This window comes from Rutidosis leptorrhynchoides, chromosome 3 (genome assembly GCF_046630445.1).
Source record: "Rutidosis leptorrhynchoides isolate AG116_Rl617_1_P2 chromosome 3, CSIRO_AGI_Rlap_v1, whole genome shotgun sequence".
In the NCBI taxonomy this organism is placed as follows: Eukaryota; Viridiplantae; Streptophyta; class Magnoliopsida; order Asterales; family Asteraceae; genus Rutidosis; species Rutidosis leptorrhynchoides.
The window spans coordinates 257,169,367-257,197,210 of NC_092335.1; the positions used below are offsets into that span (position 1 = coordinate 257,169,367).

At 34.6% G+C, this 27,844-nt stretch overlaps 2 protein-coding genes and 1 pseudogene across 2 annotated transcripts; 2 read left to right on the forward strand and 1 right to left on the reverse strand.

Moving 5' to 3' along the window:
* Positions 1-706: 706 nt before the first annotated feature.
* Positions 707-2,804, reverse strand: LOC139900964 (uncharacterized). The gene is made up of 4 exons (XM_071883708.1): positions 2,703-2,804; positions 2,176-2,637; positions 1,383-2,058; positions 707-1,233 (listed from the first exon to the last, which is right to left on the reverse strand). Exons 1-4 carry the CDS (start codon positions 2,802-2,804, stop codon positions 707-709), a joined length of 1,767 nt encoding a protein of 588 aa, XP_071739809.1.
* On the forward strand, positions 2,366-2,479 carry LOC139903212 (small nucleolar RNA R71; annotated as a pseudogene).
* A 19,205-nt stretch (positions 2,805-22,009) lies between the features above and the next one.
* On the forward strand, positions 22,010-23,637 carry LOC139900965 (uncharacterized). The gene is made up of 4 exons (XM_071883709.1): positions 22,010-22,327; positions 22,541-22,677; positions 23,091-23,398; positions 23,444-23,637. The coding sequence occupies exons 1-4, from the start codon at positions 22,010-22,012 to the stop codon at positions 23,635-23,637; spliced, it is 957 nt and encodes a 318-aa protein (XP_071739810.1).
* The last annotated feature ends 4,207 nt before the right edge of the window (positions 23,638-27,844 follow it).

The following is a 27,844-nucleotide window of genomic DNA, read 5'->3' on the forward strand; positions in this document are numbered from 1 at the left end:
TCTAAATTTGAAGATACCTCATAATTAACTTGAGAATTCACCTTCACATTCTTATTCACTTTGACCTTGTGACCTCCAAACCTTTCAACAAGTTTTTCTACGGTTCCCCCCATTACTTTGACTACTTTTCCACTAGATTCTTCAGATTTTTCAAGTGCACCAACTAACCCATTTCGAACACACATATTCGCCATTTTGTTATCACTAGATACATGCTCAATCATCTTTGGAGTTACCAATTGTTCGTCCTCTTCGCATTTAGAAACTTTTTCATCTACCCCAACAAATGTGGATACTGCCATCATGGTTTCCTTCACCGGCAATGAACAAGTGGTGGTAATAGATGAACTCAACTTGGTTTCAAGAACTTGACTCAGATTTTTCAACTCGCGCTCAAGATTTTGGATCGACTCTTGTTGACTCATCAAAATTTCTGCATTAGTTCTTATTTGAGATTCCATGAATTCACTCGCCATACCCTCTTCACTAAATTTCCTTACATCCTCTTTCTCTTTCACATCCGGTGCATACTTTTGAACCTGTTCATGGTTAGTATCTAACACAAAACAATCCTGCACATTCGGTGTATGTAATGAATTAAAAATATTAATCCTTGATCTCCTATTACCAAAAGAAATGTCCATAACCCCGATTCTACAATTGATAAGAGCATCAATTGTAGCCAAAAATGGACGACCAAGGATGATCATCGGTTAGGTTTCCCTAAAGTGGTCTCAATGTCCATAACAATAAAATCTACCGGGTAATAAAAGTCTTCCACTTTCACAATCACATTTTCCAACATACCCCTTGGAGTTCTCATTGACCGGTCTGCAAGTGGGATGAGAATATCAGTTTGTTTTAAAGTTTCCAACTCGTACCGGTCAACAAAACTTGATGGAAGTATGTTAATACTAGCCCCCAAATCCAATAAAGCCTTTTTGACATTAACATTACCCACCGTAACCGAAATTAATGGTGTCCCCGGGTCCTTAAACTTTGGTGGAAGTGAACCAGAAATGACCGTACTCACTTTTTCAGTTAATTTTACCTCTTTGGGCAATGATGCATTTAGTTTCCGTTTTTGAACACACAAATCCTTTAAAAATTTAGCATATGCTGGAATTTGTTTGATTGCATCAATAAGTGGAATATTGATTTTCACTTGTTTAAAGGTCTCCCACATATCATCTGTTTTTGGTCCCTTTTTCCCATAAGGGAATTTGTTTGGGACTGCAAAGCCTCGGGGAATGGAATAGTATTAGTCATATCCATTTCCTCAAACTTTTCAACTATTGATTTTTCCACATTTAACCCAACCCCAAAATCCACGGGAACCTCATTAGCATCATTACTCAAATCATTTAAAATAGGAGACTTACCTGGACCATACTTGATTTTTGATTTCTTGGACATTTTTACCTTATTATCATATGTCTTTCCACTCCTTAAAGTACCCACCATGTTCACTTCATGTCCTCTTCCTTGGACCTTATGATTTGGATTTAGAACCGTGTAACTTGGAATTGTACATGGCTCCCGATTTCCTTTACTTTCCGCTGCATTACCAATCTCCTTAGCCAATGCACCAATCGACTTATTTTGCACTTCCACTATTTTTCGCATTTCGGAGATAAACGCATCCATCTTGGCATCCGAGCTAGATGGTTGATTGGGTGGAGCATTGTTTTGATTTTGATTTTGGTTTTGGCCTTGATTTTGGTAATTGTTTTGGTTTTGATTTTGGTTGTTGGGATAAGAATTTTGATAGTTTCTTTGATAGTTACCTTGGTTCTGAAAGTTACCCTGATTTTGAAAGTTGTTTTGAGGTCTTTGTTGGTTCCCTTGGTTAGCATTTAGAGCATTGTTATTGCTCCAACTGAAATTAGGATGGTTTCTCCAACCCGGATTATACGTGTTGGAATATGGATCAAATCTTCGTCCCTGAACCTCATTAACTTGTTCCTTCACTATTTGTTGATTTACCGGTGGAATCCCATTTCTACATCCGTATGCAAAGTAAGAAGGATCTCCACAAATCTCACAAACTTCCTGAACCTGCGAAACATTACAAGCAAGACCCTGGTTTGGGCTGTTAAATATAAGCATTTTCAAATCATCTAATTCTTGTTCTAAGTTCCTAGATGAACCATCCGAGTCAGAAACATGATTCACCCGAGAGGTACTAGGTTGCTTACGGTTAACTGAAGCTTGGGTTTTCGAACCCTTGCTTAGCTGCTCAAAGAAAGTCCACTCGTCCTCACTAGATCGAGTCAAAAACGCCACACCACTAGCCGCCAAAAGGAATTGCCTATTTTGGGAATCCAAACTATCATAGAAAACTTTAACCAATTCCCACTTCGGTATTTCATGGTGCGGGCATGCCCTAAGTAACTCCTTCAGACGCTCGTACGCTTCATGAAACAATTCACCAGGTAGTTGTCTAAAAGATTTTATTTGCGTACACATGTCTGAAGTTTTACTTATGGGATAAAATTCCTCTAAAAACCGTTTTTTCATCTCCGCCCAAGTATTAATACTCCGGGCGGGTAAAGAGAGAAACCATCGTTTTGCCTTATCTTTAAGTGAATAAGGAAATAATCGTAGACATATCTCATCATCAGTGAAACCATTTACCTGATTAGTAGCACATATTTCATTAAACACAGTGATGTGTTCATATGGTTCCTCATTGGCCATACCTCGGTAGGTTGGCAAGATCGAATTGAGTTGAGGTCGGACCTCAAATCATCGTGTGTTTCCTCCTGCCAGTGCAGGAAAAACAATGGGTGAATGATCCTCATAATCACCCAGTTGGTAGTAGGTGTCTACCCCTCTTTGTCATTCGGCCATCTCATTTCGTTGATCAAAAACTTCCTCTTCAGTATCAGAATCTGATTTAGGAGAGTTTGGTGGAACAATCGGATGTGATTCTAATTGTGGTTGAGTGGATGCTGAAGCCACTGTCGAGCCCTTTAAGATTCTTGTAGCTTTTCAATTAGCTTTTGCGGATTTCTCGATTTCCGGGTCTAAAGTTTTAAGATTTTGATCTCCCGAACTCCGAGTTTGCATACACTACCCTGCACTTCAACAAAAACAAGAAAACCAAGCGTAAAACTGACAAAAACAAAATAACAAAACACTATTTTTGGATTTTTATGAGTTTTATAATTTTTATGGTTTTTCTAATTTAATCGAAAGCAATAAAATAAGAGCTTGCAATCAAGCGCACATCTCCCCGACAGCGGCGCCAAAATTTGATCAGTGTCGAAGGGCCGGTCAAAAATAGCCTAATTACTCTACTTTAGATAGGGTAAGCAGGATTCGTTCCACGGGAAGTTATGGTTAACTAGCAAGCAATTTCAAGGTTGGTTTGGTTGTTTAACTAAAAACTACTAAAATTTATCAACTAATATTAAAAACTTAAAGCTTAAACTGCAGTGCAATTGAGAGTATTGAGATGTAAACAATGAGAGTAAAGCCTTTATCCTCTCACAATCCCAATCTAACATGTATTCATTCAAACAAGTATTATGTTTACCAAATATTGATCAAATCTCATAGACAAGATTTTTTGAGTTCATTAATTCTATTATCTTGGGATTAAACTATGCAACCTAGACAATATGTCTTTATCCCTAATCTAATTAACACTAAGTTGGATCAAGAACACACTGTTAAATCACAATAATTTAACTTGCAATAATAAAACATAAAACTTGCATTAATCAACAATTGATTTGGTTCACAATATCATAATCCAAAAGTATTAAAACATCACAAACCACATAATCTTGAATGAAATCATACATATTTTAATTGTTCATGGAAAGGATAAAGTTAAGAAAACTAGCCAAACATGTTGGTGATGATGATCATGGAGATCCTTGAAGATTGCATGATGAACAACACCTTAATCCTAGCTTGAATCTTTGAATAATGATGATTGGGAGTGTTTTGATGTGTTTGGGAGTGATCTCTGCTGCAAAAACTGATGGAAAAAGTTCTCTTTTCGTAACCCTAATGCTCCCTTTATATAGGGGTTGGATAACTTGATCACAAAGCTAAAATTCGTATTTTCCGGCACCAAAATATTAGTATTGGCGTATTTTACGCCAATCCTGGCGTATTTTATGCCAGTGTAATTTCAGCTTGGGCATATTTTTACGCCAGAAAATGACTTTTGCTCTGAACGGACATGATATGTGGTGTATTTTACGCTAAGGGTGGCATATTTTACGCCAACCCATAAAAACCAAAGTTGTAGCCCTCTGAAATACGGACATCTGGGCTTTTGAATCACCTCGATCGGAGGTCATATGCACAAGTAATGGCCAAAACCGTTGCAGCGCGCATGAGATAACTTTTTCAGCATTTTCAGCATCTTATATCTTCTTTTCTCCACAAACGTGAAATATACGAAACTATATCAAAGTAACTTGTTTTCCACTTAAATGTAATCACTTTTATCATGTTTAAGAATAAACGATCGTGTCAAACAATGACTGATCAGACCACAAACACAAGTTTTGATCTTTCAACAAAATAAAAGAGATCATAAGTTAGAAAACTTAGATCCAACAAAAGTAATGAAGATTCAAAGCTAGAAAGCTTGAATCTTGATTGTTCTTGAAGATCCTTGAAGCATGAAGCTAGATCTTCAATTTACATGAAGATCACAAACACAAGTTTGAATCTTTACAACAAAATAAAAAGATTATAAGCTAAAAGATTTAGATCTACAAAATAAGTGAAGATTCAAAGCTAGAAAGCTTTAATCTTCCATGTTCTTGAAGGATTCAAATCTTAGTTTGAATCTACAAGATATAACAAGATCTAAAAGCTAATAAGCTTGATCTTCATATGATGATGATGATGATGTCGTGTGTAATAAGAAGAAAAGAAGAAGAAAAACCAAGAAACTTACAAGTTTTAGAGTGAGAAAGACTAGAAAGAAAATAAATGAACAAGTGTGTGTAAATTGTGAATGAGATCAAGTGTAAAATGCATGGAATTAGCATTGTATTTAGAGAGGGATGAGGTATGGAGAGGCTCCTTAGGCCGTAGGTTATGTGGGGACAAAGGGCGGGGGACAACTTTGCTTTTTGGTTAATGGTTGTCTAAAGTCGGTGCTTATGTTAGGATCCCATGCAACATTAGAGATAATGGTAAGTAAAAATGCTAGTATGTTGGCTCTTATAAATGGGCATTTGTCTTACATATAATTGGGTCATTAACCATTAATAATTGGGCTAATTAAATAGTCCATTAGCTAGAGTATGGTGGGCTAAAGTCCAACAAGGTAGAAAGTCTAACATGACTAACTAGTGTGTTCTAGTAAATTACTAAGCGTAATTAAGCATCCAAAAATCCAAGTAATTGTTATTATAAAATAACAATTAGTGTTTCGTAGTCATAATATTCCGATTATGACCAAAGTTAAACGTGTACCGACAAACATAGCTCGTTTCAAACGTCAAGTGACACTAACAGTCATAAAAGCTTTCGGGAATCAAGTTAAGTGATTACACACTTAATAGCACGTTGTAAGATATTAATGAAAATAATTAATCATTAAATAAGATCCCAGAGCATAAACTAGCTTAGTACGCACATATACGCAGTTTCGTGAAAGCACAAAGCACAAAAGCAAGCCGAAAAAGCTGGGTCGTTACATTACCCACCTGTTAAAGAAAATTTCGTCCCGAAATTTTGAGGAGTGACCAACAATGGTACTGTATTTGAATGAGAAGGAGCGTATAAAAGTAAGATTAGGCATATGCCATTAATTAAGTCTCTTGTCCTAGGAGATCAGCAAATTTATTTTGTTTCTTGCTAACACGAATATGTCATCCGAATATATATCCAAGAAGGAAAGATGATGTTTTTAGCCTTACAGGTATCTCTAGTAAGCTGGATGCATGAAATGCATCATGAATGTTACCAAACTCATCAAAACATTGAGCGCTTATGTCGCAATACAAAGCTGACAGATAGAATGAAAAACATGGTGATCACAACCATGTGAGTTGATGCCTGGATGGTGTTAGCCACAAATTTTACGTGCAATGCAAGCCATAATTATTTATAGTGTCCTCAGTATGGTCTGAACGAACAATGAAGGATATCACCCAGTTTAACATATTGCGTGTGAACTTATCCTTGAATGGAATGAAAGCAAGGTTCCATAATGTATGCCTTCAGTTACATGCTGAAGTTAGAGTTAACATCAACTAGAACAACATATAGTTGCAACCAACGAAGGAAGAAATATATAGAGTAACCACATCAGTGTCGTAGATGTTTTAAGCAGTCCCCTCCAAGAGTATAATAAGATTCATATATTCCTAAAGTATTTTACACTACAATTTCGAAAGAAAATCGCACGAAAGGTGTGATCTTTGAACGAGAGTGAACTCTCCGAGCAGTTCGTCCTGAATTTGTCCTTATACTTAAGGGGATTCGCGGATGAGAAGATACGTGAACCCTTGATCATAAAGAATGGTTTATTCCCAGTGAAAAGGATCTCAAAAACGATTTCTTGTACCTCAATATACTAATCCATAGAGATGATGTTTACGAGGGGGGTTGCGATTAGCAGTGAAATATTGAGAGTAGAAACTCGCCTAGTGCCTCTCCTACGATAGGGTGACCACTGAGTTTTTTTTCCAGAAAACTGATTTATTGTTCCGCGTCTTTGCCAAGTCTAACCTTAAAAGGAACATTTTATGTGTGCAAACACTTCCTACCAAATTTTGTAAAAACTGCCATCCAAGGTGGCTCAAGAGCTTTTAACATGGATTTTAATAGTAAGTTTCATCCCTAAACGGAGGACGAGAAGAAGTGTGATCCATACATGTTGTAGTCTAATACAAAAGCCTTTAATAAAATCAATCAAGAAAGTTTTGATAGACCTTTAAACGTTTGATGTGACAACATAAACTGAACGAAAGTTCCTACTAAATTTAGAAGTATGTACAACGTGTACCGTTTTGCACAAAACCATTTGACTTAAATTTAACAACTCAATAAATGAGCGATTTTTAAATAATTTGGAGGTATAACTTGGTATGTACAAACCAAAATAAGTAAGGGTAAATTTATACATATATGTTTTTATAAATCGCATAAGTGACAGAAAAGTTTTTAGCACTTTCATTTGTCCATAAATCTCGTGAGGACCGCACAAATAAGCAACGTGTAAAAATTTTGATAAACATAGTTTTTCGTATTTCAGAGGGTACGATTTGAAAAAGATTGAGTGGAAAATCTTTGAATCATCGGGTGACATGTTACTAGGTAATGAAAACTAAAGAATTAAATGTAGTCTTGATAATTATCAGGACATAAGTCTTTGGGCAAAAATGTTCACGTGCGGAGCCGTTGCTAAAAAGTGGGGTACGAGGGATAGAGCATGAGGACGAGAAATTAATCGCTTCTTGACTTTGCAAAATGTCAGACAGGTTATGACTAATATTGAATTCGAAATACTGATGGTGTTAATATCACTAAATGAGAATTTCTTGGAATAAGTCAGGACTTAGAGTTATGTGAGAAAGAGCATTGTTCCAACAGGTGTGGCAAATAAGATCCCTGGGGTAACGTAATAATTTGAATGGTTTAAGTGTTAGTGGATGCCCAAAGGCTAGGGCATGGCAAGGTAGTAAGTGCCTTCATCACATACACACACACACACACACACACACACACACACATGAATCTCTCAATTTCAACGGTTGTAAAGTTTTCATGATGACTTGGATACGAATAAGCAATGAAGAAGTTTATATAATAAGCAACGAAATTTTATAGAAATTGTTTAAGGTGACAATGTAAGAAAAGAAACGAAGTTCTTAGTAAACTAGGGTTTTGTACAACCCGTATCATTCAAAGTAAAATATCTTTTGAATAAAAGATTTGATTTGTAAAAGTGAAAGTAAAATTTCATATGTATTTGTCAAAAGTAATTAATCATTTACTTTATTTTATATAACATGTACGATTTCAAAATTTTGCACGAATGGCAAATAAAATAAATTCACTTTTATTAAACTTTGAGAGGATCGCACAGTAAAATAGTATGTGTAAAATTTTGGCAAACAACTTTTCATATTTCAAAGGTTACAAGTTGAAAAAAGATTGGTGAGGATCGAGTAAAAGATTTTTGAAAATTACGGGTGATTTTTGAGCAAAAATGTTACGAGGTAATAAAAACTATTGAATTTAAATGTGGTTGATGACTATTAGTAGGGCAAAAATGCTTAAGTGTAAAGTTGTTGCTTATAAGTGAGATACGAAAGGAAGAGTATGAGGATGGGAATTAACTACCCATTGATTTTGGAAATTTCGAACTGGTATGACTAATATCGAAGTAAGAAGGATGATGTCGTGATTATCATCAAATAAGAAATCTCTCAGAATAAGTTAGGAGTTAGAGTCGTGTAAGAATGAGTATCAAATAAGATTCCTGGCTAGTTCTTAAGATAGAATTTGAATCACCGAAGTGACGGGATACGTTTTCCTTTATGTATCATTGTGCAGGTTTGTCCATTGTATCAGTTCCTTTCGTGGCTAGAAAGTGAGCAGGTGTGGTGAGTGTGACGACCCGGAAATTTTCGACCAAATTTAAACTTAATCTTTATATATTTCCGACACCATAAGCAAAGTCTGTAATGTTGAGTCTTAAAAAAGTTGAAACTGTTTCATATATTCAATTGACCTTCGACTGCTCTCGACGATTCACGAACAACTAATTGTAAAAAAATATATATATATATATATATATATATATATATATATATATATATATATATATATATATATATAATAATTTTAATTATATATATATATAAATATATATATATATATATATATAAATATATATATATATATATATATATATATATATAATAATTTTAATTATTATTTAAAATAATATATGATGTATTAGTTGGAAATAAATATGTAAAAATAAAATGCGACGTATCGAAAACTATAAATCTATGGATATAAATATAAATATGTATATAAATACTATTTGTAAATATATAAAATTATTTTTAATCTATTTGTTAAAAATTATATAACATATATTTATGTGGTAAACTTGTTATTAAAAACTGATTGTATATATAGAGAGAAAGAAAATGGTATATGAATGATTTCGAGCTTAAATAGTAAACGTCTGTATCACTCGGTTGACATTTCGTTGGTGTTCAAACCTTTTTGATCAGGTTTCCAACAGTTAATGATTGAAATATTTAAATATATTTATTCTAAAAATCTGGGACTTTTAGGAACACTTTTATACGTTAACTGTTTAGCAATAGACACACTCCGTGAAAATTGTCGGTAGAAAACTCCAAAGTACCTGGCTGCTAACTATTGCATATGAATTATATGGGGTACTGTTTCTTCTTCTTTTCTATCTATTAAATATCTATATATGTATACATATTACACACATAGATAGGAAAATCGTAACCATACTTCCTTCTCCTTCAACTGTCCACAACCACCGGCCATTGCAGTCAACCACCGGAGCCACCTCTACCCACTTCAACTCATTTAAACTGACACCTTAGACCACTTTGCCAAAATACTTTTCTGTTTCAATCGATGAGAAACAACCACCCATTTACACACCACATCGCCACCATCTCAAGCCTCCAACACCACTAACAACCATCGTTGTGATCTGAATCTACGGCGGTTTGTACATGTTCGACCAACACCACCATCATTAAAACCCTCATCAACCACCATCTTCCTCAAATCCATCATCACCATGAAACACCAATCACCACGGTCAAGGTTGCAAAATTCGCTATTCGGAGATTAATCGGTCGGGACTTTAGAAAGATTAATCGGCAATTCGGGGATTAATCGGAGATTAATCGGATTGTACTGTATACATTTAAATATTAAATTTTAAAAATTATATGTGTAAATATATAAAAAAAAACCCATAAATATAAAAATAAACTTTAACATAATTGTCTAAAATTGTTCATCTTGCTCCAAAACTATAAAGTTCTAGTTTAAGTTAATGTTAAGATGTTATCCATTTTTTACTTTGACGGATTTTGATTATCAAATTTGGTTTTGACCCATCAATTAACGTTGACCCTTTAATTAAACGGTTTTTTAAAAATCGGAACGGATTGCTCTTAAAAATAATTAATCGAAGATTAATCGGCGAGTAATCGGGTTTTTTACAACACTGACCACGGTTATCACCTTCATACCATCCACTTCAAACCATGGTCTCAAACCATCTCACCCACGAGCACACCATAACAACTACAACCCTTGATTGTTACTACTGCTATAAACCAAGTTACTAATCTTTTTCCTACTCGTGCTTCTTGTTTATATTTTTGGTTAAATACACAAACTCAAACCCACTTGTTCTATTAATCTTATTCATATCTGTTTCTAGCTGAGTACCATTTCAAATCACCATGGTCTTCCGCTATTAATCACTGCTACTATACGTTTATGTTTAATCAAGCAATAACAACAACCCTAGTAAATCTGCAAACTGCACAGATGATACGGTAACATGGACGAGACATGTTACAACTATATAAATTCTGTTTTATGTTACGAACCAAAGGACCCAAGTAGACCCTTCAACAACTAAAACAAACATTTAAGGTAAACTTACACTTGTTTCTTCTCTTTTTCTTTTGGTGTCGATCGAAACGAACCCACAAGGGTTCACGGCTATCTCAGCAGTAGTACACCACAAACCCAAATCCACTTCTAATTACTTTCTGTTTCTTCCGCGATGAATAATACAACCGAACCACCCTGACCCACCAATTCCACCACCATAATTCGCCACCCTACACCACCCTATTTTTTCTTTTCTATCTCTCTCCTACTCGAAGATCACCACAAAACCGTGAAACTTGCTGCCATACTCCTTCTTCTGCAAACAGCCCACATCATTACTTGTTGTTCTTGCTGTATGAACACCATGAACTATCATAAACTCATCATCTAATCGCCATTGTTAAACAATTGTTGCTATAAGCTTTCTGTTCAAAGTCTACGAAGAAGAAGGTACTATGCAGGCTGCTGCAATTAACTATGAACGAAAAAAATTAAATAAATAAATAAATAAATAAGTATAATAATAGAGTGATTTTCGGTAATCTGTTTGGTATTGATTAGGATAGTGGAGAATGACATAGGAATGATGTTGAGTTGGGTTTTAAAATAACTAGCTGGCCAAGATTTTTTTTATTTATTTTTCCTTTTAGCCGCTTCATATAAACATTTACGAAATTTATATGGGCCGTGTTCTTTATCCTATATTTCTACTGGATCATGATGATACAAAGATGATTGGGCCTAGTTGCTGTGAGCTCATACCAAACTGATTTCAGGTAACGAAAACAATGGTGGTGTATGATAGATACATGTTAATAATATTATGATGGGATAGGATAACGTTTAAGGATAATAAGTACGATGATGATAGACGATATTATACGAATTTGGTTAGATGATACGTTTATAATGATAAGCATGGTGATGATACGCGTATAACGGTTAGGATTATGATGAAGATATAGTAATTTTTGATTATGATTATGATTATGAATATGATAATGATCATATTATAATTATGGTTAAATATTTATATTAGGATGTTGATGATGAGAGATCATAATTGTGATCCTGATAAATAAGATCATGATGTATGAACAACGATATTGATAATGATGATAGAATTCGATGAAGGATGATGAGATGTTAAAATGGGTTTGTTTTTGTTTTGAAGAAGATGAAAATGGAAACTGTGTAAAAAGGGTTAAATAAATCTAAATCCTAGTTATAATCAGAAAAGCAAGAATGGAGGAATGGTTAGGGTGTTGTGTCGGTTAGCAAGAGGTCTCAAGTTCGAGCCTAGTGTGAGACAATTTTTTTTAGAAACCCCTTTTTTCTTGAGGTAGTAATTCTTTATTATTATTATTATTATTATTATTATTATTATTATTATTATTATTATTATTATTATTATTATTATTATTATTATTATTATTATTATTATTATTATTGTTGTTGTTGTTGTTGTTATTATTATTATTATTATTATTATTACTATCATTACTTTTATTATTAGTATTATTATCAAAATTACTAATATCAGAATCATTACTAAATCTAATCATTATTAGTATTATTATTATTAACACAAAATGATACAACTTTTTATTTATTATTATGGATATTTTTTTACCAAATAAATAACTATATAAATATATATTGAGTACATATCACATAAGAACATTAATATTTTCATCATAAATACTAATTATTTAACTAATTTATTTAAAATAAATATAGTTAATTAAGTTATTAATGAGACTTACAAGTTACTAAAATAACAATAATACATAAACCTGTTCTATTACGATTATATGTTTTAATATATATAACTGATATAGGTTCGTGAATCCGAGGCCAACCCTGCATTGTTCAGTATCGTCTTATGCATATTTTTACTACAAAATAACGTATTGTGAGTTTCATTACTCCCTTTTTAAATGCTTTTGCAATATATATTTTTGGGACTAAGAATACATGCGCTTTTATAAATGTTTGACGAAATAGACACAAGTAATTGAAACTACATTCTATGGTTGAATGATCGAAGCTGAATATGCCCCTTATTGCTTGGTAGCCTAAGAATTAGTAAACCGATCTACTAATTGACGCGAATCCTAAAGATAGATCTATTGGGCCTAACAAACCCCATCCATGGTTGCGAATGCTTTAGTACTTTGATGTTGTTTTATCATGTCCGATGGATGTCCCGTAATGATAGGGGATATTCTTATATGCATCTTGTTAGCGTCGGTTACCAGGTGTTCAATCCATATGAATGATTTTTGTCTCTATGCATGGGACGTATATTTATGAAAAATGAAAATGAAAATCTTGTGGTCTATTAAAATGATGGAAATGATTATTTATGTTAAACTAATGAACTTACCAACCTTTTGGTTGACACTTTAAAGCATGTTTATTCTCAGGTATGAAAGAAATCTTCCGCTGTGCATTTGCTCATATTAGAGATATTACTTGGAGTCATTCATGGCATATTTCGAAAGACGTTGTATTCGAGTCATTGAGTTCATCAAGATTATTATTAAGTCAATTATAGTGGGATAGTGGATATTATGAAATGGTATGTATGTCGTCAACTTTCGTTGAAATGAAAGTTTGTCTTTTAAAAATGAATACAATGTTTGTAAAATGTATCATATAGAGGTCAAGTACCTCGCGATGTAATCATATGTTATTGTATTCATTCTTATGGATTAGTTCGGGTCTTTACAGTGAGGCGGTCGACAACAACCCAGATAGTGTCATAACCGCCTACCGTGTTTGGTAGCTTCGTGATGAAATCCATTGTTATTTCCTTCCCATTTCCATTGCGGGATTTTTGGGTTGTTGAAATAATTCAGATGGCTTTTGGTGTTCGGCTTTGACCTTGGACCAAGTCAGACACTTCCCAACATAAGTAGCAATGCCCTTTTCTCATGACCTTTTGTGCCTTCATGCAACTAATAAGGTTTAGCTTCGGGCTACTTCTCTCCCCGTAAACTATTAGGGGCTCACCATTCTCGCGAGGTATACGAATAATCTTGTCACTACAAATAACTTTCACTTTCATCCTTGAATGTCAGTCCATTGCAACTATTACATCAAAGCTTCCTAACTTGATGAGTATTAGGTTAATCCTAAAGTCCATTCCAACTATTACATCAAGCTTCCCAAATTGATGGGTGTTAGGTTAATCTTAAGGTTCATTCCAACCAAATCTTATTATTCTACCGTGAAAAATTCTATCAATTTTCTCAAATAACATCTGCATGTGCATAGGTAACTAATCCTTTCCACTACCATTTTAAAACTTCCAAGTTTTGTTGGCATGAGGTCATTTCCAAATGACCCACCTGTTAATATTAAGGTACTACCTTGAATTATTCCTCTATCTCTGCCAGCTTACCATTAGCTTGTCCTATAGAATACTTAACTCTCATGGTTGTTAATGGCTTATTAGTCATAACACTAAGGTTCTTAGATATAAGGTTTCTATCGTTATAGTATTAAACAACTCCTAGATAATAAAATGTTGTGACAAAACGTACCCTAACTAAAATCAGGATCCATGCGAGTCTCCATAGCTGAGATAACGATTGCTCTATCGCAAGTAAGTCCAAAGTTTTTTTTTCCTATTTGAGAACCTTTTTCCTTTAGTGTCCAGGGTGTCTATATCTATAACAAATTTTCGGGTTATTAATTCTGCAATCAAGGCCCTTCTTGTATAGTATCTGGGCTACGTGGTTATTCTTTCCCTACCTCTAACAGACCATAATGCGTAAACTCAAGTGATCCCCACCAAAATTTTCCCTGAATCACCTCATATTCCTCATGTAGTAACATTGGAACTTCTGCATGATTTACTTCAATATAATCACGCTAGCCTGGCGTCATTATAATGTACTAAATCGTACTTTCATTCCAATATCATTCCATATACTCAATGTAATGTGATCACTTCCAGTTCTACTCAATTTCATCTAACGGTGCTTTATATATGCTATCTCAAAACAAAATCTACATAATTAATCTCACGGTTTTCGGTGTGGGTGCGTAGGTTCCTTAGGTCATGCATCAATGCCTAAATGTCCCGAAAATTCTTCAAAATATTCGGGTTCAAGTAACGTCGTTAGGTTCCTTTCTAGAAATTCAATCTGGATCTCGTGTCGAGTTGTACGTGTAGCAAGTAGTAATACGATATGTCTTGAGGCGACTCCCAAGTCTTTGGGTATGACTGAGCTTCAGTGGAAGACACTCTGACCTTGTGAAAGGAGATGCCTTCTCGACTTATCCAATGCCTAAGAGTATTAGGGACCTCAATCCAGAAGTGTCGTTAGATTGTCGAGTAGTGTTGAAGGATGAAAGGGATAAGTGACGGTCATGAAAGCGTACGAAATACGGGTCAACTCGCGGAGGCTGAACAATATTCTGATGTTCATACGTTGTACGTGCCTGAAATGACCCGTTCATATACATTATAAACGATTCACAATAGTTGATTACATCGTGAGGTATTTGACCTCTATATGATACATATTACAAACATTGCATTCGTTTTTAAAAGACAAACTTTCTTTACATCAAAAATTGACGGCATGCATACCATTTCATATTACATCCAACTATAATTGACTTAATATTAATCTTGATGAACTCAACGACTCGAATGCAACGTCTTTCAAAGTATGTCATGAATGACTCCAAGTAATATCCTTAAAATGAGCTAATGCACAGCGAAAGATTTCTTTAATACCTGAGAATAAACATGCTTTAAAGTGTTAACCAAAAGGTTGGTGAGTTCATTAGTTTATCATAATCAATCATTTCCGTAATAGTAATAGACCACAAGATTTCAGTTTTCATAAATGTCTGTACACTCGCAAGTGTATAAAAGTATTCTATAAGTTGTTGAGCACTTCGGTAACCATAATTAACAATTAATGTGGCATATTCCCTTTATTATGAAATCTCCCTACACTGTACCAAGTGTAGTAAAAATGAAGTACTATGCAACCGTTTACGATACTAGAGCGACTAGCCCGGTTGGGGTTGTCAAACCCGATAGATCTATCAATAGGATTCGCGCTTACATGTTCTTACAACATGTAAATATTAGTTACCAAGCTATTAGGGAAAAATATGCAAAGTGGTACAACTCAACGTAGAATATGTTTTTAGTACGTGTGTCCATTTCGTAAAATAGTTATAAAACAGCGCATGTATTCTCAGCCCAAAAATATATATAAAAAGGGAGTAATGAAACTCACAATACTGTATTTCATAGCAATTATGTATATGACGGCAAATAACAAGTGCAGGGTTTGTCTTGGATTCACGAACCTATATCAATTATATATATTAAATAATATTATTAACATATAATATTGATAAAACAAGTTTATATATTAATTATATAATATTTTTACTTGTTTAAGTTAGTAATTAGTTGTTAGTCTTATTTTAAATCTTATATAGATTTCCTGATTTTAAATAGTCAACTCCTGATAGGTATATCTCATAGTGTGTTCGACTTCTATAGGTGTAAGAGCCATCATTGGAAAGGTATTTGAGTCCTATAACCAGCCATAATCGACATATGTTCTGAGTCGGAGTATATGTTAGTTAAAATTTCATTTTGACACAGGTGCGTAAATCTTTCCGCACAGTTCAATAATTCGTCATAGGAACAGTCTGTAGGCTATGAAAAATAGCTAAACTCAATATTTTTAATTTACCTTCTATATTTTAGTTATTAACATATACACTAATAGGTGCTATCAAGGAAAATAGCTCAGGTCTTAGTTAGCATAGTTTTCTAGTTTGATTAATTAAGCATACAACATTAATCTTAGCCAAATCTTTCGATTCATAAATTATTTGTTACTACATGGTTTTTAATGAATCAAGTTGCTGGAGACTCCTTAATATGTTGTATTTTCAAAATATAATCGAAAAGTTTTGGTTTTATATTCAAAGTTAGGCTTATGCCCTTAACTTGTAACGGTGGACGGATTCAGATAAAATCTGTCATCAGTCAACTAATAAATTTTTTAAAAATACTTTCACTTCGTCTAAAATCATGAAAAAATTACAAAAATCTTGATTCATATATATTAACATATATCCAGAGTTATATGCTCTAAAACAAAGTTTAAGATAGCGTTTAAATTCGTGTGTCAAAACAGTTTTCAAGAACCGAAAGAGACCAATTGTTGTATATTAAGTTCTAAGGTGTTATACATATATACAAGTTATAAATTCTTATAATAACTTAATATAATGTCATAATAAATATAAATAAGTGTTTTTAAAGTCAAGTTAGTAAGGTTACATTAGTTTATAAACATGATTGGTTTCCACCAAAATAAGTTCTAGTTTTTACAAGTTTTATAAACTTATTAAGATAGCAATAGAGTAGGACTTTAACAGGAGTTTTAAGAAGTGTTCTACCTTGATTTTGAAGCTAGATGATGAGGAAAATGCTTGGTGATGATCTAGTATGAAGATAGAAGTATTTTGAGAGAGTAATTTGGAGTAAAGAATGAGAAAATGGAATGGAAAAATGGGGTGATACATATGGACGAATTTTAAGTTAATAATTGAGTCATATGTTGCCAAAATGGTTAGTAAACTCGTGAGTTTTTGTCTCATGACTCATTAACAAGACAAAAGATGCTAGGATCCAAAAATGGGGCTGCTAAGGAGTGTATTTTTCAATAGTTATACATCTTTAAGCTGCGTATTAGACGGGTAAAAATACCGTAAAAATTCGAATAGAATTCATGAGGAAATAGAATGCGAATACGAGTATAGCTATCTTTGTTGAATATACTTATGTTAATATATGTATTTAAGTCTTTTAAAAGTGTATTAATACATCTTAATACAATACATATATATTCATTTTAACATAAGGGTTATTATGTCGTTAAATGTTACATATATATATTATTTTCAAAACCCTTAAGTTAGTAGTCTCAATTTATATATATAAAACCCATTATTAATATACTTAATGAGATACTTAACTATCATATATTCAAGTTAGATATAATCCATATATCCATATATATACATAAGAATATATTTAATACAAGTTATGAAGTTCGTGAATCGTCGAACAAATGGTTGGTCAATTGTTTGTATGAAACTCATTTCAAAAGTTTTAAAACTTGTCAAAATTTATTGCTTATCATGTCAGAATAATGTTATCATGTAAAGATTAAGTTTAAATTTTGGTCAGAAATTTTAGGGTCGTCACAGTGCCTAATTAGGGTGAGCTCGGGGTGCGGTTACTCCGACAAGTCCTAACATATCTCCTCCTCCGAGGATCAACTTTAGCGGGCGTGTAATCCGAGGGGTTCTCCTCCTAGATTACGTGAAGTAATGTTTCGATCTCTGAAACGGTGCAACGGTAGTAAAAGGTGGATTACAATACTAGTCCTCTGGGTTAGACGAGTGGAAAAAGGGTTCAGAAAAACATCTGAACTAAGAAAGATAAATTTTCCGAGTCGGTACAGCGGAAAGCAGACGGGTAGCAAGCACGAAATCAGGCATAGTAACTACAGTAGCCTAGAGCGTCTACAGCAGTACATAGCATGGCAGTAATAGCAGTATCAACAAAAGTATCATGTTAAAAGCAGATAGTAGCATGCAGTAGCGAGAATAAGCAGCAGCATACAGTAAGTTCACATAGCAGTGAAAGTAGGCAGTAGCATGTAACAAGTTCATATAGCAGTAAAAGTAAGCAGTAGCATACAGTAGTAGTAAGCAGTAACATGCAGTAATATAATACAGTAGTATGCAGCAGTTCCGCAAAAATAGGTAAACAAGCAAGTCGTAGATTAGTCCTATTAGTGAATCCTACTCGGCCTGGTCTAGACTCACTAATACAACCTAATTCCCTACAACCAATGCTCTGATACCAAATGTGATGCCCCGTACAAAATCAACATGTACGGATCATCAACAACAGGATCATTACAAGGTCAACACTATATGATGTTTGAAAACCAGTTTTGCATTCATAAAAAGATAGCGTTTTACAAAAGATAACGTGCTTCCTACTAATAGAAGCATTAACATAAGTAAGAGAGAAATTGTCCCCAAGGAAACCACTTGTGTCTTTCTTGGATATGCTCAATCCGGGTAAACGCTCAACTGTGGCACAATTAGTTTAAATTCTTTCCCTTTTTTTACTTCTTTCAAAGGGGAATGAAGTACACTTCCGTCAACATGTCCGCTGAGAGTGTCGCATTCAACCAACAGGATTCTTTACTTCATTTGTTTTGTCATGGTAGGGAACAGAAGGGGATGACATCAGAAGTAGGATCGTCGAACGGTCTTCTGGCTCCGTGGCTCTTAACCTTGGAAGAAGGGATTCTGAGACCAGGACCCTTTTTCATAACTTCCGCTCGTTGCATACCTTGCTCCACTACTTTACGAATAGCATTTCCCGCTGCAGTTTGAGCAGCAAATGGTGTCCCTCTGACCCAAAGGTCATTAGAAAGCCATTGTTTTAAAATAATGTAAGTTACGAATACAAAATAAAAGTTCCATGATTGAGACATCTCTAAGTAATGCAGCGGAAATCTAACACAGCAGGTCCATAACAGCAAGTCTATAACACCAAGACAGCAAGTCTAACAGCGGAAGCAACAACGTCTAAGCACCTGAGAAATACACGCTTAAAAAGTCAACACGAATGTTGGTGAGCTATAGTTTGTTTGTAATCAGTAAGGTAATGTAGACCACGAGATTTCAGTACTTCAACCAGCAGTTTAAATCAGTATTTCAAATCAGTATGATAAAGTATATGCTTAACCGTGGGCACCCGGTAACTAGACTTAACGTATGTATATCACCCCCTAAAAGTGCACTTAGCGAGTGCGTTTGTCCTCGAATTATTAAAAACCTGTTGAATGCTAGCGCGACTAGCCCAAGTGGGGATGTCAAACCCTATGGATCCATATCTAAGATTCGCATTCATGGTTAGGAAACCAATGATTAAACGTTACCGAGCTAAGGGGATCTTTGTGCCGTTTTGTAACCCACACATATATAAAGTATAAGTACTTGTGTTTAGTATGTAAAACATAAAAAGCGCATGTATTCTCAGTCCCAAAAATAGTAAAAAGTAATAAGGGATGCTAATACTCACAGTGTATAAGCAGTAAAATTCGATATGAAAAGTATGAAAGTAGTAAGTCTGTCCGAAAGGTCGTCAACCTAAGTCAAAGGTCACTAAGTCAGTATATTGTCCCCAAAAGTTTAAAAGTGCATAAATTAAGTTTAAGTGTCATCATCATCATCATTCATCAAAGCTAAAGTAAGTTTAACAAGAATAGAGATCGAAACAATAGGCTGACTTTGGACAGCTGTTACGACCTCTATACAAATAAAAAAGACGCATATCAGTGGCCATAGCTCCGTATGTGATTCCTCTAACCACTGACCAATTTTAATAACCTAACTCGTCTTTGTTTGACTGTGGCGACGGTTTAAGTGCGAGTAGGTCAGAATTTTTCAGCACGTCGTTACAAAGGCGTAGTGACTTTCCGAAGGCTATAAATCCTAAACCGTATATCGGATTTAGGCGAGGCCTAAACGAAAAGTCATCTACTCAAAACGAAATATCTGAAAATCAATTTTCCAGAAGTCCGGGAGTCTGATCAGACCCCTAAAAACAGCAAACAAGTGCTCCGGTGGGTTTCTTGGTGCTTGATGCTCATCATGGTTCTCATCCTTGATGCGTGTAAGCTTCAAGTGTACAACTCATTGATGTGTTAGCATCACTTTGACCAATATTCAACCATCAACACACAATATGTTAAGACCAAGTAAGAATACAACTCACTTAAGAGTTTTAGAAGGATGATGAACCAAGGTTACATCATATTCTTAGTCTTAACACAAATACAAGTTCTATTTACAACTAAAGCTACAAACTTTCCTTCAATCAAACAAGTATGAACACAAACTAGATCAAATAAAGTAATGAAACCCTAAGCTAGAGAGCTTGGATCCTTTTCACACAAGTTATGAGATTACAAATCTAGAAAGCTTGAATCTTTGATGTTCTTGAAGATCTTGAAGCATAAAGCTTAGATCTTCAAGTTTCATGAAGACCACAAACACAAGTTTTGATCTTTCAACAAAATAAAAGAGATCATAATTTAGAAAACTTAGATCCATCAAAAGTAATGAAGATTCAAAGCTAGAAAGCTTGAATCTTGATTGTTCTTGAAGATCCTTGAAGCATGAAGCTAGATCTTCAAGTTACATGAAGATCACAAACACAAGTTTGAATCTTTACAACAAAATAAAGAGATTATAAGCTAAAAGATTTAGATCTACAAAATAAGTGAAGATTCAAAGCTAGAAATCTTTAATCTTCCATGTTCTTGAAGGATTCAAATCCAAGTTTGAATCTACAAGATATAACAAGATCTAAAAGCTAACAAGCTTGATCTTCATATGATGATGATGATGATGATGATGATGTCGTGTGTAATAAGAAGAAAAGAAGAAGACAAACCAAGAAACTTACAAGTTTTAGAGTGAGAAAGACTAGAGAGAAAATAAATGAACAAGTGTGTGTAAATTGTGAATGAGATCAAGTGTGAAATGCATGGAATTAGCATGGTATTTATAGAGGGATGGGGTGTGGGGAGGCTCCTTAGGCCGTAGGTTATAGGGGGACAAAAGGGGGGGATAACTTTGTTTTTTGGTTAATAGTTGTCTAAAGTTGGTGCTTATATTAGGATCCCATGCAACATTAGAGATAATGGTAAGTAAAAATGCTAGTATGTTGGCTCTTATAAATGGGAATTTGTCTTACATATAATTGAGTAATTAACCATTAATAATTGGGCTAATTAAATAGTCCATTAGCTAGAGTATGGTGGGCTAAAGTCCAACAAGGTAGAAAGTCCAACATGACTAACTAGTGTGTTCTAGTAAATTACTAAGCGTAATTAAGCATCCAAAAACCCAAGTAATTGTTATTATAAAATAACAATTAGTGTTTCGTAGTCATAATATTCCGATTATGACCAAAGTTTAACGTGTACCGACAAACATAGCTCGTTTCAAACGTCAATTGACACTAACGGTCATAAAAGCTTTTGGGGATCAAGTTAAGTGATTACACACTTAATAGCACCTTGTAAGATATTAATGAAAGTAATTAATAAATAAATAAGATCCCAGAGCATAAACTAGCTCAGTACGCACATATACGCAGTTTCGTGAAAGCACAAAACACAAAAGCAAGTCAAAAAAGCCGGGTCGTTATATTACTAAAAGTTATAACGAGGTCAGTGACATCCCTGATGTGGTTAAACCGTTACTAGCTGAGTTTACTGATGTATTACCAGATGAGATTATGCCCGGGTTACCATTAATGTGCGATATCCAACATTGCATTGATTTCGTACCCGGTTCGACTATACCAAATAAACAGGCTTACAGGTTAAATCCGAAAGAATTTGAAGAATTGCAACGACAAATGAGCGAATTATTGGGAAAGGGTTTAATACGGGAGAGTATGAGCCCATGTGTTGTACCGGCATTACTCGTCCCAAAACAGGATGGGTCTTTTAGAATGTGCATTGACAGTCAGGCTGTTAATAAAATAACAATTAAATACCATTTCCCGATCCCACGGTTTGATTACTTACTTGATCAATTACGTGTGGTGACGGTATTTTCTAAAATTGACTTAAGAAGCGGCTACCACCAAATTCGAATGCGACCGGGTGACGAATGGAAGACCTGACGGGTTGTATGAGTGGATGGTCATGCCTTTCGGTCTTTCAAATGCTCCTAGCACATTTATGAGGTTAATGAATCAAGTTTTTAAATCCTTTATTGGGCGTTTTGTGGTTGTTTACTTTGATGATATATTGATTTATAGTCCCAATATTGCACAACACTTAGATCACCAGCGAGAAGTATTCCAAGTTTTATGAAAGCAGCAGTTATATGCAAATGGGAAAAAGTGTCATTTTCTTGCTCTCGAGGTTTTCTTGGGTTATATTGTATCAGGCCAAGGTATTAGAATGGATGAAAGCGAAGTTGAGGAGATAACAAGTTGGCCTCTTCCAACGAGTCTTCATGAGATCCGAAGCTTTCACGGTTTAGCTTCCTTCTATCGACGTTTCATAAAAAACTTTAGTACCGTTATCGCACCGGTTACCGAATGCATGAAAGGAGGACGCTTTACTTGGAATAAAGAGGCTACTGATGCTTTTGAGAACTTAAAATAGGTGGTCACAAAGGCACCTATCCTTGCATTGCCAAATTTTAACGAGGTGTTCCAAGTTTAATGTGATGCTTCCGGGGTTGGAATTGGAGGCGTCTTAAGCCAAAATCATAGACCAGTTGCATTTTTTTAGCGAAAAACTTAATGAGGCTCGCCAAAAGTATTCTACGTATGATCGAGAGTTTTATGCCATTGTTTGAAGTCTCGAAACATGGCGTCATTATTTGTTACCCGCGGAGTTTGTTCTTTACTCCGATCACGAGTCCTTGAAATACATACACGGTCAATTCAAGTTGAATCCCCGACACGCTAAATGGGTAGAGACACTTCAGGCTTTCTCTTTGGTTATCAAACATAAAGCCGGTGTGCACAACCAAGTCGCGGATGCCTTAAGTCGGCGTCATTCGTTGCTCAATCTATCCTATGTTCACCTTACTGGTCTTGGAACTTGGAAACAAGCATATGCAACTGATCGAGATTTCGGTCAGATTTGGGAGGCCTGCTCACAAGGTATATTTCGTACTTTTTTAATTTATGATGGTTATTTATTTAAAGGGCATCGGTTGTGCATTCCGTGTGGGTCGTTGCGTGATGACATTGTAGTTGAAAGTCATGCGGGGGGACTTGCTGGTCACTTTGGAAGGGATAAGACGTTGGCGTTGATTAAAGATCATTTTTATTGCCCACATATGTTGAAGGATGTTAATCGGGTAGTCAATCTTTGTCGAGTTGTCATACCGCTAAGATGACTCGTTCCGATTCGGGTTTATATTCTCCTTTACCCGTTCCTGATGGTCCTTTGGAGGATATAAGTCTTGATTTCGTACTCGGGTTACCTCGCACGCAACGTCAAAAAGATTCGGTAATGGTGGTTGTTGATCGGTTCTCTAAGATGGCTCACTTTATTCCATGTAATAAAACATTTGATGCTAGTCAAGTGGCAAAGTTATATTTTGTGGAGATAGTTCGTCTACATGGTATTCCAAAGACTATTACTTCGGACCGAGACGTTAAGTTTGTTAGCCATTTTTGGCGTACTTTGTGGGCACGTATGGGGTCTAAGTTGCAATTTAGTAGCTCGCATCATCCACAAACCGACGGTCAAACAGAAATTGTCAACCGAAGTTTGGGTAATTTGTTGCGTAGTCTCATGGGTGAACATTCTAAGCAATGGGATCTTACTTTACCGCTGGCCGAGTTTGCATTTAATCGCTCTATTAATCGCACTACGGGTAAAACACCTTTTGAGATTGTGTATGGTAAAACTCCCATTACTCCCTTCGATTTTCGGCCTAGACTCATGGCTACTGAAGGTGCAAGTGAAGGTCGCGAGCATGCTGAATATATCAAAGAATTGCACCAGCAGGTACATCAGCATATCACGAAACAAAATCAGCATTATAAAGAGCATGTGGATAAACGTCGCAAGCAGGTTGTTTTTCTTGTAGGGGATCCTGTTTGGATTCATTTGCGCAAGGAAAGGTTTCTCGGGGATTGTTTTGGCAAGTTACAACCGCGAGCAAATCGGCCTTTTCGAGTTCTTCAAAAGATTAACGACAACGCATATAAAATCGAGCTTCCAGGTCATTATAATGTTTCTGGTACCTTTAATGTCGCTGATTTATCGCCTTACGAAGGGGACAACTTTGACTCGAGGCCGAGTCCTTCCGAAGGGGGGAGGATGATGAAGGTGCAACTGATCGCCACTATGGTCAGGTTTACAGGAGAAGGAATAAGCAGTTGCGGAATGGGTCGTTAGTTGTTAATGGGCTGCAAAGTGATTGGGCTCAATGGGTTTTCTGATCCAGTTTAATTGGCAGCAGAGATCTAGAAAGTCATGGCTGGAAAGTGGAAGAGCTAGAATCCTAGTTATTTATGATATGTTAATTTAATAAGGCCCTTTAAAGCTAGTATAAAAAGAATACAAAGGTTATTTATCTGGGCAATTTTTTTTTTTTTTTTTTTTTTTTTTTTTTTTTTTTTTGTATCAGACTGTGTGAGCTTTTTTGTGTGTTTATAGTGAGTTTTATTCCATTCTTCTAATTATCCTCTTTATGTTCAATTAAACCATCCTGCACTACATAGTCAAACATCAAGTTTACTAAAATCAAATCACAGTGTTGTATCATCTTCATACATTCATAGTTCATCCATAATTATCATCTTCATACATTCATAGTTCACAATCGATTAATTCATGTGTGTGTATATATATATATATATATATATATATATATATATATATATATATATATATATATATATATATATATATATATATATATATATATATATATATATATATATATATATAGTGGTAGGATCAAGAGGGAAGTAACCATTCGGGGGGAAGCGGGGGGAAGCAAAAACTTTTTTTTTCTTCGTTTTTTGAAAAAACTTTGTTCACGAACATTATAGATGAGATGAAAATATGAACATTTAGTAGAGACACTTTGTGATAAATGTTTTTATTTTGGCGGGAAAACGCTCGAAGAAGTAATGTATAATAATTATCGTGTTTTTCGAGCGTATTTTGAGGTTTTAGCTATTGGGGTTTAGATATTAGGGTTTAGATATTAGGGTTTATAAGGTTTAGATATTAGGGTTTAGAAATTTTGGGTTTAGGGTTTAGATTTAGGGTTTAGATTTAGGATTTAGATTGTTTTTAACACGAACGGTTTAGAGTTTAGGGTTTAGGGTTTAGGGTTTAGGGTTTGGTGTTTTGGGTTTATTCCATAAACCCAAAACACCAAACCCTAAACCCTAAACCCTAAACTCTAAATCGGGCTAAATTTTACTTCACAAAACATGAAAAAAAAAAACGTTCATATTCTTCACGAACAATATAATCTTGAATGTTATTTTTGTCGATCATTTTCCCGCCTAAATAATAACATTCATCACGAAGTGTCTCTTCTAAATGTTCATATTTCGTGTGATCTTGATGCCGGAAAAAAAAATTTCAAAAAAAACGAAAAAAAAAAAATTTTGCTTCCCCCCGCTTCCCCCGATTGGTTACTTCCCCATTGATCCTGCCCCTATATATATATATATATATATATATATATATATATATATATATATATATATATATACATGAATTAAGCGATTGTTCTATCTAATGTGATATTATCATATGACGCAAGTATTTATGTCTCGTCCCTACCTAAATGACTATAGTCGAGAAGAATTGACTTATCTAATAGTATGTAATAATGTTGGTGTGTCATTAATGCATTCTTTTACACGTTAAAATCACGTTAAAGGCATAAGTTAGACTACATACGTTAAAGCTTCGAAATACACCTATATATATTTTCAAGTATATTCTTCCAAGTGTCAGGACAATTAACCTTTTACATTTAGATTTAAATACAATAAGTCAATAACAATAACAGGATTGGCATATTATTATTGTACTCAGTTATTTCAACATCAGTTAAGAATCACTGACGTTGGTTCGAACACGATATCGGAATCCACTCACCCGATCATTTTCATGGACAAACAATTACAGCCCTATTGTCCTTTAGGAGGAAATTCCCACGACGAATCCATATTGGCATCGCATGTGATTAACCATAAAGAAATATAACTCACCCGATCATTTCCTTGAACAAACAATTACGGTCCTACCACCCCTTAGGAGTAGATCCCCACAAGTAATCCATATACATGTGAACATCGCATGTAGTTAACCACTAGAGAAATATATTTGCAGCAAATGAGAGTCGAGCTCCCGACCTCTTTTATGAAAAGTCAAGTCATCATCAATGCTCCAAACGCAATATCAATTATATTCTACCCAATTTTAGACATGAATAAACTCTCTATGTGCTTTTATTTTCCTACATCTACTAAATCGTGTGACATGGACACATCAAGTTGTCTATTCCATATTTGTCTTTTGATTTCTTTTAACATTTGTCAATGTATCCACCTTTCAACAAGAATAACGTGTTAAAATGTCTATTAAATTGTAGGTCCGCACAATATAATCCTTTTTTGGAAGTGATCAAGATTCTTTGTATCGAAACATCTACTGTAACATTTTGAGTTGTCATATCGAGCTCATTTAGCTTTCAGTCATTTTACACAATTGCCCATTATCAAATTAGTGATATGAAGACATATATAGACCATTTAAGAGAATATTAGGTGGCAAATATTTCAATATTTGAAATATTTGGTGGTAGTTGACCAATTATTTCAATATTACTGCTATTTTGCATTAATTGATGTAAAACAATATAAGGAGTAGCACATACTTTGACACTTCGTACATAGTACTGTAGTAACAGGTATATAACTCTTCAACTATATACGGAGTATTTTCTAAAACGAGAAATATATAAATATTGAGTACTTTCCACGAAAAAGATGATGAGACTTAAAAATTGCAACACTAGCTAAATGAAACTCTAACTTACCATTATAGAATCTAAACTAACAATTACAACTTTACAAACAAAAGAACATACAAAGTACGAATTGATTCCCCAACCATCACTAAATTTACTCAGGACTGAAAATTAAAAAACACAGCAGGTTGGATAGATATATTGTAGGTTTTTAATTTTTTATTATAATTAATTTTTTAAAAGCAACAAGTGATTTGTATTAATAAAATATAAGGTACAAGAGAACGTATATAACTATACAACGAGGAAATCGAGCAACCCAAAATTATACATAATACTTGACTAGCTATATACATTGAAACAAAGCACGTGAGCTGGAATGGGATTCAATTTCTTAGCCCACACCAACTCATGGAGGTAATGAGGGCCCACACGAGCTAGGATGGTTGAGCCATTGAAACCAATCGAGGTTAAAAATCTGCGATCTCTTGTTGATCCACTCGAAACTTTCACATTGCATTTTACTAACGATTACCGGGCTAAATATGTGTTTTTTGCCGAAAAACTTTGTAGTTCCAATTCTTCCAGATCATAT